This window comes from Trachurus trachurus (assembly GCF_905171665.1).
Source record: "Trachurus trachurus genome assembly, chromosome: 17".
Taxonomy (NCBI): domain Eukaryota; kingdom Metazoa; phylum Chordata; class Actinopteri; order Carangiformes; family Carangidae; genus Trachurus; species Trachurus trachurus.
The window spans coordinates 11,729,217-11,741,353 of NC_139900.1; the positions used below are offsets into that span (position 1 = coordinate 11,729,217).

The following is a 12,137-nucleotide window of genomic DNA, read 5'->3' on the forward strand; positions in this document are numbered from 1 at the left end:
TTATTTTCCAAAAACAAATGAAGTAGCATGTAAAGTACAATGTCCATGCGAATTCGACTTTTATTTTGAAAGTCGTCGCCGGATGTTGTGTTTTTCCAGTGAAAGCGTTTGACTGGCGTTTAGAAAAGATGGTCAGTGTGTCCGTTTGAGGGGCTGGGTTTGGTTTCTCCTCTATCCAAGAAGAGAGGGGAGGAAAAAAAATCAGAGTTTCAAGCATGACGAGACAAAGACACTGACTGAATCATTGACAAATAATGATTTAAAAAAAACTCACCATGGCTATAAGGGAGCTCAAAGTTTGTCTTTTAGGGGTAAGTTGCGGATGTTTTTACTGTTGATCCATTTTGGGGTAAAATTCCTTTAGTCTGTTGCTGCTGCGAGTGTAACCAATTAACCGATAACATTTTGACGTTAGTAGAAGTTAACGTCTCTAACCGACGCTGTCAACGTCACGTATGTTTCAGTCAAGCCTTTTAACGTTACTTCACCGTGTTGTTTGTTGTTGGAAAACTTGGAAATGTTAACTAAAATGTTGATGTGCTAGTTTGTTGGCTGAAAACTCAACAGCGACCCGGTGGGCGCAGCAGCAGCAGCAGCAGTCGGTTTAAGCTTTGTTTTTCTCATCGTCTGCGTCTAATGTGTCCACCTTTAAAACCGACTGACCCTTTGGTTTTTGTTGTGTGTGTTGTGTTGTGTTGTTGTTGTTTTTCTCCCTGAATTCATTTTAACGGTTGTAACATTCTATCATCTATTACGTCATCGTCAGACCAACCGCTGCAAGTCAGCCGTTAGTTTCCTGCTGCGTTAGCAAAACACGGTCGGTCTCTTCTGTGTTTAGACGGTGACAAGAGACGTCTACGTTGCAGTTAACTGGCACTTTTATTAATAAATGACAGTGAAGCGGAACTGGCAACTTGGAAAAAAAGCCTTTTGGTTACGTTTTACCAGGCCTGTGCACTGCTGACATGCTCACCAACACATATTAACAGCCCATGTTACTGTCTAAAACCCATCTTTTGTTACTCATCTCTCAATCTGTGTGTAAATGTATGCTTGTACTGGCCTGAGCCATAATAATAACTTAATTTATATAGTGTATTGGCTATTTGTCCTCGGTGTCAATAATCAAAAAACTTAAAAATATCAAAACTATAATGAAACTAAATCAAATCAAACGGCCACTGAGACACCTAGGGAGTGAATTTACGCAGGATAAACAAAGTCCATTGTCCAGGCAAAAAATGAAAGTTTCTTGGGTTTATTCTCCATTGGCAAACAAACAAACAAAGAACAATAGCCCTTTGCCGCCTCTCTTGCCCTGGTAAAAAACCATCTGCCCTCCCAGGTGCCTAGCTCACCTGCGTCTGCCAACCCCTATATGTAAACTCACCCGGTGCGCTCCAGCTACCCAGTACCTTCAAAATAAAAGCAGCATGGTTAAGTACCAAAATAAACTTAATCAATACTAAATATCATAAACAACTAAAGGTGTATTTCCCAAAACTAAACCACAAAAAATAACTAAATAATAAGTGATTAAATAATACAAAAGTAACAAATAGCTCCGACATATAGCATCTTTCATACAAAAAAAAGCATCTCAAAGCACTTGAACAAAACAATATAAAACAATATTTATCAAGAATGATCAAAAGGCAATGAAAGAGAGTGATAGGCAATAAAACAAAAGCAATTATACAAGTAAAAGTTAGCCTGATTTAAAGCCAAAGAAAGGATAGATTTTTTATTGTGTTGACATTCTCAGATCCCTAACTCCTATGCTTTATCAAAAAGGAATGAGAGCTGTCATTCATTCCTGGATCATATGATCATGCTGCAAACATAAAGTGAAGGTGAAACAATATAAGGTTACCGGTACAATAATAGTCCAGGGCCCAATGTATATGGTACTAACTTTAAATAGTAACTTCAAAGAGCAACAGGACACATTTATCCAGTGAATTATTCGTACTGACAAGTGAGAGTGTTGACATCACATACAGTACACAGTTTATTCATTCAGAGGCGTGTTATTCTACAAGCACATGAATCCAGAATTTAAAAAAACTGACTGAGATATTGTCAGAGTTCTGTTGATAGATTAGGTATAATCAATAATAAGGAACTATTGCATTTTGGACTGTGCTGATAATGAAAATGCCCATGTCAGTGATTGTCATGTGTCATGTATTGTATGTGTGTTATCTCAGGACAAACCCAAACTGATCAAAAAATAAAAAGGCCGTGGCTGTTAACCTGTTTTAGTTGATTAACTTGTTTTGTCAGTGATTGATATACTATGTTGTCTTGAACAAATAGATTATATCCACTATGAATACTATGGGTTAGTTGCAGGATTCATGGACTAGCTGGAACCTATCTGATGAGGAAGGCATGTGACCAGATAATCAGGAGTGTTCAATGGTGAGCACTGGCTCTGTTAAAGTGTTTGTTTTAGAGTGCTGTGAATGATGTGTAACCCTTTTGTTTTCAGGACACTGGGGTTGGAAAATCCAGTATTGTCTGCCGGTTCGTTCAGGATCATTTTGACCACAACATTAGTCCCACAATAGGGTAAGAACATCGCAGTACCAAACCATGAAAGACCAAGCCAGCAGGGAATTAACTATATTTGTTCAAGACTTTTTAAAGCACCACAATTAGACAATAAGCAAGGTCTGATATCAAAGAAGAGAGTAGGTTTGATCTCAACGTTGGCAGGGACAAAACATCCAAACCCTCCCAAACAAAGAGGACAGTTTAATGCTGTCAGCCAATTGTTTATAGAAAATGTGTTTACATCACAGATATTAACAAGGAAATTACTTGTTAATGGAAAAGACTAACAAACTTTGGAGTCTGACATCAACAATTTTGGTTTCAGTGGGCCTACCAGTGTTACGGCCATCGATGCCCAGGGCTGAGGATTTCATCAAATAGCACTGATTTGATGCCCATAAAGAAATTACTTCATTTTCTGATTAGAAAAACAAAAACAAAAAAATAACATAAATGACATGAGAATTAAATCAAAGTATTCTCTTTTCTGATAAACATGAAATGTCTCTGACGTGTAGATCTCTGTGAGGACGCATTCAAATCATCTGATGTCTTCATTTCAAAATAATGTGAATAAGTTCAGTCAGATATTAGCAGGGACATGTCCTTACTGTCCATATGTAAAAAAAAAAAAAAAAAAAAACTACTCATGATATCAAGAAACGGCTGAAATCAGAATCTGCCAGTGAACTTTTGTGTCAGATTAAATTATATATTATACCAGTGAAGTCAGGGATACTGCTAGACCTACCACGACTGATTATAGCCATTTGATAAATCTGTCTGTCAGACTTAAACGCCACATTGAGAGCCTTTAATCAATTTATCGGTTTGCTTCATGGAGAGAAGTATATTAAGTCAAATGTCAGAAAAAATCCCCTCAATTGACTGGAGAGAAAAAAGAATATGTGTTAGTTTAATTTAGCCCAAACCATTGCATATTTTTCAATAGAATCGTATCTAAGTATTTTTTTTCTCTCTCTCTTTAATTATAATAGTGACCTTTACAATGAGTGAAATCCTACACTTTTCTCTTTAACGTCCTCTGGGTCAATACTGTACAAGCAAGACTCCAGTACCTGGCCTGTAGGGAGCAGTGTTATACAAAACGTAGACATGTAGTAAAACACACATGAGTTTACTGCACAAGCTTGAAAATTCAAAGGATGTTCGTTTGAGTGACAAAATGTGAAACATACCTGCAAACAGATTCCTCAGAGATAATGTGACATAATGCAGCAGAGACTGAAGATGAATACAAATGTGACGCCTTCAGTCTTAAGTTTTAATGGTCAGTGACGTGTGTTTGAGTCCACGTGCAGTGCAGCAGGATTGAACCTCTTTGTTCTCAGGGTTACAGGTCTCCTGCTGACCTGCACAGACTTGTTTCCTGTGCCATTGAAAGAAAAACATGCTTACAGACAAAAAAAACCAAACTGAAATGCATTACGTATATCATCCACAGAGCGTCGTTCCTGACCAAGACAGTGCCGTGTGGAAATGAATTACACAAATTTCTGATCTGGGATACAGCCGGACAGGAACGGGTGAGTGACAGTGACTCTTCGTTTACTTACTACGGAGCTTTAAGTTTACGCACGTGACTCTCTGAATCACGTTTCTTAAAAGTTTTTTAAAAAGTTAATTTTCCGTTGCATTTTGCATCAGGAAGCTCGCAGTGACACAATCGCTTCACTGTCAGGGGGTCCTCATGACAAGGAGTTATTATTAGGCGTGAAACAGGATGAATCACATGGGTTCAAAGGTCATGGGACTGGTGTCTTCATAGTGATTCATTGGAAGGAGGGGGTTGGTTGGTTGGTGTATGTGTGTGTGTGTGTGTGGTTGAGGCTTGCCAGACTTGCTTACTGCATGGAAAAAACTGGTGCAAGTATTTCCTGCCTGTGTGTGAAAATAATACCTTGAAACCTCCGTTACCAGCGTTCGATGTTGTCTTTATCTGTCGGGTATATTTTAAGGAATGATGTCACAGCTGGTCATTAACAAAGATGATGTTATTATGATCTCTGACAGGATGCAGAGTAAAGGAGCTGTGTAGGTTTTGACCGCTGGTAGCGCCCTCTGGTGGGAAAACTCTGTAACAGGGGCACAGTTCTCCAAACTAGTCATGTCTTAACTAACATATTCATTTATGTGTCTGGTTTAACGGACTTAACCACAGTTTGTTTTCAGAGTCAGTATCTGATTTATTGTCAACTACCTTTTTCATATAAAGGGGATTTGTTCAGGTGCAAAAGAGTCTAAATATACAGAGTAGTGAAAATACAGGTCATAATCATAGAAATTACATTTATGATAAAATTATGTTAGAGGAACAGGAAGAGTTCATACAATTTTTATGTTAGTATTTATATGCACTGACCATGGGACAGGATAAATCTGTGGAGCAACCTGCAGAGTGACTTTAAGATGTTTAGTGACTAATGTATGGGCACAGTATACTCAAAGTACAAAACTGTTTTGAGTCAGTTTCACATGTTGGAGTGGTTTATTTATAAAGGTTTTGAATTGTTGTATCTGGGCCGATGCTGCTGTGTGACATGACTCTGCCATGGAAGTGAGATGTGGTGTTAAAATGTGCTCTCTCTCTTTTTTCAGTTTCACTCATTAGCTCCTATGTACTACAGAGGATCGGCTGCTGCTGTCATTGTCTATGACATAACTAAACTGGTAAGAATAACACCACCAGTCATCATCTGTCATCATCTTGATTAAAGGGATAGTTCAACATTTTGGAAAATTGGCCCATTGCCATAATCCCTATAGTTTTAGGAGTAGGTTCGTTACCTTTAATTGTCGGTGCAAGCTATTTTTAGAACGGCGGAGCAGAGCCGTGAGCTGCTCAGAACTACACTACCGAGGCTAATGGGATTTCTTGGTTTCCCTCATCAAACTCATCAAATACACAATCCCAATTCCCAGTGAGTTAAATCTGAAGCACAGCTGTGGACTTGTACACAGGCTCTTATCTGTATCATCAAATACACAACCCAACAACTCCAAAACGCTCTCGTGGACAAGTTGTGACCTGCACATTCACCACACTATGAGATAATAACGGAACATTACGAGATGGAGTTGTTTTAGAGGTAAATGCAGAGACTGCTTGCCGAAAAACTGCCCCCGACGGGAACGCGCATCAGCGTTTTGCATGAATTTACCTCTAAAACAACTCTGTCTGGTAACGTTCTGTTATTATCTCATAGCGTGGTGAATGTGCAGGTCACAACTTGTCCACCAGAGCGTTGTGGAGTTGTTGGATTGTGTATTTGATGAGTTTGATGAGGGAAACCAAGAAATCCCATTAGCCTCCGTAGCGTAGCTCTGAGCAGCTCGCGGCTCTGCTCCGCCGTTCTAAAAATAGCTTGCACCAACAATTAAAGGTAACAAACCTACTCCTAAAACTATAGGGATTATTGCAATGGGCCAATTTGCCAAAATGTTGAACCATTCCTTTAAAGTCCACAAGGCCCCTTCACTGCCGACTGCACCAGTGGAGCCACTGATGTGTTCACCAACTTCCTGATGTGTTAGAAATGTGTGTGTAACTGAAGAAGCCGGTTTGACACAAAGAGCTTGATGTAAAATTCAATTACTTTTCCATCAGTCCAGGACGCTTTGCTTCCATGACTACAAATGTCATTCTTTCCTGGTCGGTTAATGGAAACTTGGCTAAAAAAAAAAAAAAACCTCCCATCTAATGAAATGAATATGTGACACCACTCGAAGAAAATGTGGGGCACATTCCCACAAAGTACCTCTCCCACAGTTGACCATGATGTGTGTGTGTGTGTGTGTGTGTGTGTTCTTGCTGTTCAGGACTCTTTCCAGACACTGAAGAAGTGGGTGAAGGAGCTGAAGGAGCACGGTCCAGAGGACATTGTTGTAGCCATAGCAGGAAACAAGAATGATTTAGGAGACATCAGGTGGGTTGCTTTCTTTCTCAGGCTGGCGACACTAAAGGGGGAAATTTAACACTAAATACAGTAGACTCAAACAACACAACACACACCCCACCTACTGCATCACCTGCTTTAAGGCGCCCCAGGCAACACACAAACACATTTAGGTTTAGTGAATGAAGCGCCTGTGTGTTTGTTCATAACAAAGGCTCACTGTTGTGAACAAAACAATGAAGCCTCCTTCTTGCTATACCTGTTATGTAGCTCATGAATGAGACCATAGGAAGACCACGGGAACAGACTAATGCTGTGCACTGTAACAGTCTTTAGCAGTGATTTATCCTGTACACACTACTACTGTACTGAAAATTAGTTTTTTGTTTATTTTTACTCAATATCGATAAAACATGTTAAAAAACCGGGTCAGAACAAACAAAACTGGAACTGTTAAATTATACGACATGCAAAAACATGCATAATTTTATATTATATATCATATTGTTTTTTTTTATTTTAAGCCACATTTCTTTTTAGTTCTGTTGCAAACTCTTGACTCCAGCACATCGTATCTAATTTAACACTGATAAAAGTCATGCACCTCACTGTTTTCCTCTATCTTTTTTTAAAAAAAGTATAATTTCTTCCTTTGCAATATTTGACTATTGTCCCTCCTGGCCTCCGTAAATTCCCAGTGAGTTCAATCTGAAGCACTGCTGTGGATTTGTACACAGGCTCTTATTTGTATCTTTCATGACATATGACACTAATATCAAAGACAGGAGAGTGTAACGATAACGTCAAGACGCTTCATGAATTGCCATGCAGTGGCAGGAGTAGCACTATTTTTTGTTTCATCTATTCAGAAACACCTTGACTCCTCCTCTTCTTCCTCCTCCTTCTTCTTCTTTCTCCTCCAGCATTCGTCCAGAGTAAACTAGTTAGAGATAGACGAAGCGAAAGTCATTGATGAGAATTCAGATTTTCCACAGGACCTTTAGCTGTGGACTCCACACTAACGTTGGTGTCCTTCTCTTCCACAGGGAAGTTCCTATGAAGGAAGCCAAGGAGTTTGCTGAATCAATTGCAGCTATTTTCATCGAGACTAGTGCCAGGAATGCTGTCAACGTCGAGGAGCTCTTTCAGAAAATCAGTAGGTTTCATGCTTTTACGTTGTGCCTATATATAATTTGTGTCAGTGAGCGTATTGATTGAGAGAAAAGAGAGAAGTCTGTGCTACTGGAGGAACGGGCATGTTTACTCTCAAGAGTGGCTAGAGTGGCAATTTTTAAATAAGTAATAAACTGACTTTTATGATATGGGGGAACCTTTAGAGACAGATTAAAAAAAGATTAGCATACGATGCAGAAACATGTCCTCACTTCTGCTTCTACTTAGGGTCAAGCCCTAAAAGTGCTGGATCCCACTTTTCCCCTAATGCAACTCAGCAGTGTGTTTCCTCTCCTCCTTAGTGTCAGCTCCACTCACAGTTTGTAATGCAGGGCCACTATTGAAAGTGCTCCCCTCTACACATGTTTTAGGATATGCAAATGAGCTCTGTCTGGATTAATCATTGAGGTTTTTTCAACATAAAAGTTAAATGACTTTGTGATATTGATTCCCTTTGATCACATAACACTGTACACAATTTAAGCCCCCAGTTGAGTGGAGGCGGAGAGTTTTAGTGTGTCAAGCCATGTTGTAGTTAGAAAATCAGGATTTTAGCAGCAGCAGCTTGTAAATTAACAGGTTTCTTTAAGAGCTGTGCTTTGGTCTCTGTTTGAATCTTGTTCTGGTGTCTGACAAAAGAAACAGGGAAACATAAAAATGAGCTTAATTGCAAATCCGGCTGTTTAAAAAATAAGTGCACGTGTGAGCACAGAGAGCAGGAGAGAGGCAAACGTATTAAAAAAGAAATAAATCTGAAAGTGGTTAACACCAGGAAGGATTCAAATAGGACACAGTGACATCAGTTGTTTTGTTTTTTTACCACTTCCCCACTTTAACACATTCACTATAAATGGTCCAGCAGCTCTTTACTAGGCTTTGAGCTAGTCTTATTTTGTTTTCTGGATGATTGTATTGGTTGTCATGGCGATGCACTGCCAAATAACTAAGGGATAGAATAAATCCTTTTACCAATTACTATTAGCTGCTTTGTAAACGACCCTGTGCTGTGTGTGTCTGCGTGTGTTTAGGTAAACAGATCCCGCCCCTTGAAAATCCCGAGGTCGACAGCAACGAGTCCTTTAAACTGACCCGGCAGCCGCCTCTGACCACCAGGAGATGCTGCTAGTACCAACGGAGGCAGATGAGATGACTTCCTCCAGCAGCAGGGACCCGACCAGCACAGCACACAGTCCACAATGCACACAGTGTCTTCCTGCAGGGAAAGACAAGACAGTGGACAGACAGATGTCAGCTTGCACATGTGGTTTACCTGCAACATGAAACAGACAAAAAAAAACTGCCAACAATATTATATGGGTCAGTGGACGCTCCTTTCATTTAATTGTAGCAGTTTGAAAAGGCAGTTTCCTCCCACTATCTAAAGTAACTTTGAAATCAAGCACAAATTAATAAGAAATTTGGATCTAGATGCAATTACATTTTCACTGTTAAGAGTCGCCTGCTCTGTAGATTTTCATTGCACTGCTGCGGCTCTTCAGGTTTTTTTTAATAATCATATTTATCAAGAGTACCCTTTTCCCTCTGGAGCTTTTGTGTTCACGTACACGTCACTATTGAATTTCTTGAATATTTGAAAGAAAGGTTGTTAAGATCGCAGCTTAGACAAGCATTCAGTTGTACAGTAGAGCTGCAGCTTTACATTCCACTGCGTCATGTGTTTTCGCACACACGTTTGCTGCATAAGGCAAAAGGGTTTAACTGTAATGCTGCAGAACCAACAGCTAAGAGGCCTAAAATTATAATTACGGTATAATAACCTCCCCCCTGTTGAAACACTGTGACCAATACTAGAGTTGTTTACATAGTGATTTGTTGAAGATGTTTTCTACATGCTGAAATGTATTGTCTGAGATTTCACTACAGGGAATGGCTGTATATGATATGACTGCCAAACATGAGAGGTATTTTTTTTTTTACCTGAGAGAGTTTCATTCATAACTATTAGAAGAGAAAAGACCTGCATGTATTTCACTCTGAACATGTCTCCAGCTGTTACATTTCTAAAAACCGTACTGACCGAGCTCTAAGCTGCATGGTCCTCAGCCCAGTTGTGTAAAATGAGATTATGAATTGAGTTTGCTGCTGATTCTTTGGCAGCAGTACACATGGAATTGACCACTTACGACATTTGGTAACAGCACTTTGAACACAGTATTAGTTATGAGTGACTTTTTAAATGTCAAAAAAAAAAAATCCGTACAGTACAAAAACAGACATGAAAGTTAACTTCAGTAGTGAGACAACATGGTTTCTATATTAACGGTATTCTAGTTCCACATTTCAATTGTGTAAAAAAAAAACAAGACGAAAAAACATGTTTACACTTGTTCTTCCGTGGTTAAATAATGTACAGTTTTATCCACGTCTGTGGGTTAATGAAGCGTATTTTACAATGCAATTATAGTCTAATTTTGTTGATAGGTACTGGTCTCTGTAAGGAAAGTCACACCAGACTCCATTAAAGACAAAAAAAAAACATACAGTAGATTTCTCCCAGACTGTGATGTAAACCAACTTTATTTTTAATCCTGTGGTTGTCCTGTGGCACACATACTGTACCACCATATGACTGCAATCTTCTGCCAGACTGCGGGGCAGTGATTAACTTAAACTGAATTAGGAGGTGCACAGTGAGCCAAATGTACAGCACAGCATATCAAATTTTAGAGAGATGCCCATAAAAAAACAACAACAACAAAAAACAGATCTTTCAATGGAGTCTGGCCTGACACTGCCTCCATGCAAGAGACAATGACGTACTGAGAAAGTCAATTTTATTAGAGGTTTCATGTTGCCATTGCCGATAAGTATTACGTGTCACCAGAGAAGAGCCTTTTTTCTATGTTTTTCTAAACCAATGTATGACATGGCTAAAAAGTGCATACTGTTAGAATAATGCATGAATTACTAGTCTAAATCTGTACAGATTAACTGTACGCATAACAATCAACTTTGAAACTACCAGTTACCTGCAGCAAACTTTATACTGTATGCCTTAGTCATGCTTCCCTGTATACTCTGTAGACCAGATTAACTTTTGTATATTAATCCATGTAATAAAGTAGTAATTATTCCAATTTGTGCCTTAGTATTGTGTTACCTTCCCCACAGGAAAGATAAAAAATATATGTTTTTATACTTTTAGATTTGTTTACAGAGACAAGAGAGATGAGTGAAAACAGAGGGTTCCTCTCAACAGCCAAACATCAAGACTTGATGCATTTCCACTTACACACCTTCACACCTCAGAAACCCAAACAGTGGAAAGTGACACAAACTGGTTGCATGGTGTAACGGGAGCCTTCACTTCCACGCACCGCAAACCACATTATGTGAAAAAGAAAGCCCTGCTTTATTCACCACACCCAAAACAGCCTCAATTTTAAACTTTCCTTACCTCACTCGTGTCATTCTCCCACTACCTTTTAGCTTCATTCCCAAAATAGAAAACACTTAACACGATAGTCTCAAATTCAATGAAATTGAATCAAGTGTTATTTTTTGCACATTCAGTATCAGCCATAAGTCTGGACTAATCTATGACTGATACTGTATGTGCACCATGATGACCCCAAATAGCACATATTACTTACAGAACAGTCTTTTCCACATGGTGCCTCTCACAACACTGCAGTGGATTACACCTTCAGCAGCTTACAGAGGGGAAGTCTACACTTGTCACGAAGATGGATTTAACAACATCAGTGTCCAAGACAGTAAAGTGGGATATAAATAGTTCAAACTGAGAAAACACACATCAGGATTCCTCTTCATAAACAGTTGACAAGCTCTTTTTTTTCTTCTGTTTTTCTCGTAAAGGTGACAACTTATATCATCAGCATCATAAAACTGGTTTTTACAGCCAGCCGCTATAGTGCTCATTTGAGGAATTGTATCTTGTGGCATCTAGATGAATCTGAAACTGATCCTATAGTTTGACCTGCTCAGCTGTGGTAATGTAAACACAGTGTACTTGTTTGCAACTCCTTAAAGTTACAAATGATATATGTTTTCGGGTATTATCCGGCTCTGCCAAGTACACAGAGAGTTGATCATTTAAGTATTTGCTGGTGGGTCCAACATAATGTGTGCCTTTGAAGAGTGAATGTGTTGAATGTTGGCGGAACTGATTGACAACATGTCTCTTGCTCTTCTCAGAGGGGTAAACTGAGATAATAATAGTAAAGTGTGGGAGAGAAGAATAGAAACCATGTTTACCTAATGTGGCAAATCGTGCTCATGGCTCTTTAAATTCATGTCAAGTAAATGAATGTAAACACATGTAGCCTATTTCATCCTTTGATGGTGGGTTATGCCAGAAATCAACCTTTGACTAATCATTGCAGCTCTGTATGAATATGTCCTAATGAATATGAATTGAATTAATTATAATTGTTGGTTAAATCTGTACATTGACAACCCCTATAAATTGTCCTTAGATCAACTTACAGCGTTATAGTGTGTTAT

General features: G+C 39.0%; 1 protein-coding gene across 1 annotated transcript; it reads left to right on the top strand.

The window, feature by feature from the left end:
- Window positions 1-149: 149 nt before the first annotated feature.
- On the top strand, window positions 150-10,741 carry rab31 (RAB31, member RAS oncogene family). Its single transcript, XM_083990777.1, has 7 exons — window positions 150-311; window positions 2,495-2,574; window positions 4,025-4,106; window positions 5,179-5,250; window positions 6,400-6,506; window positions 7,523-7,632; window positions 8,678-10,741. The coding sequence occupies exons 1-7, from the start codon at window positions 276-278 to the stop codon at window positions 8,773-8,775; spliced, it is 585 nt and encodes a 194-aa protein (XP_083846903.1). The 5' UTR covers window positions 150-275; the 3' UTR covers window positions 8,776-10,741.
- The last annotated feature ends 1,396 nt before the right edge of the window (window positions 10,742-12,137 follow it).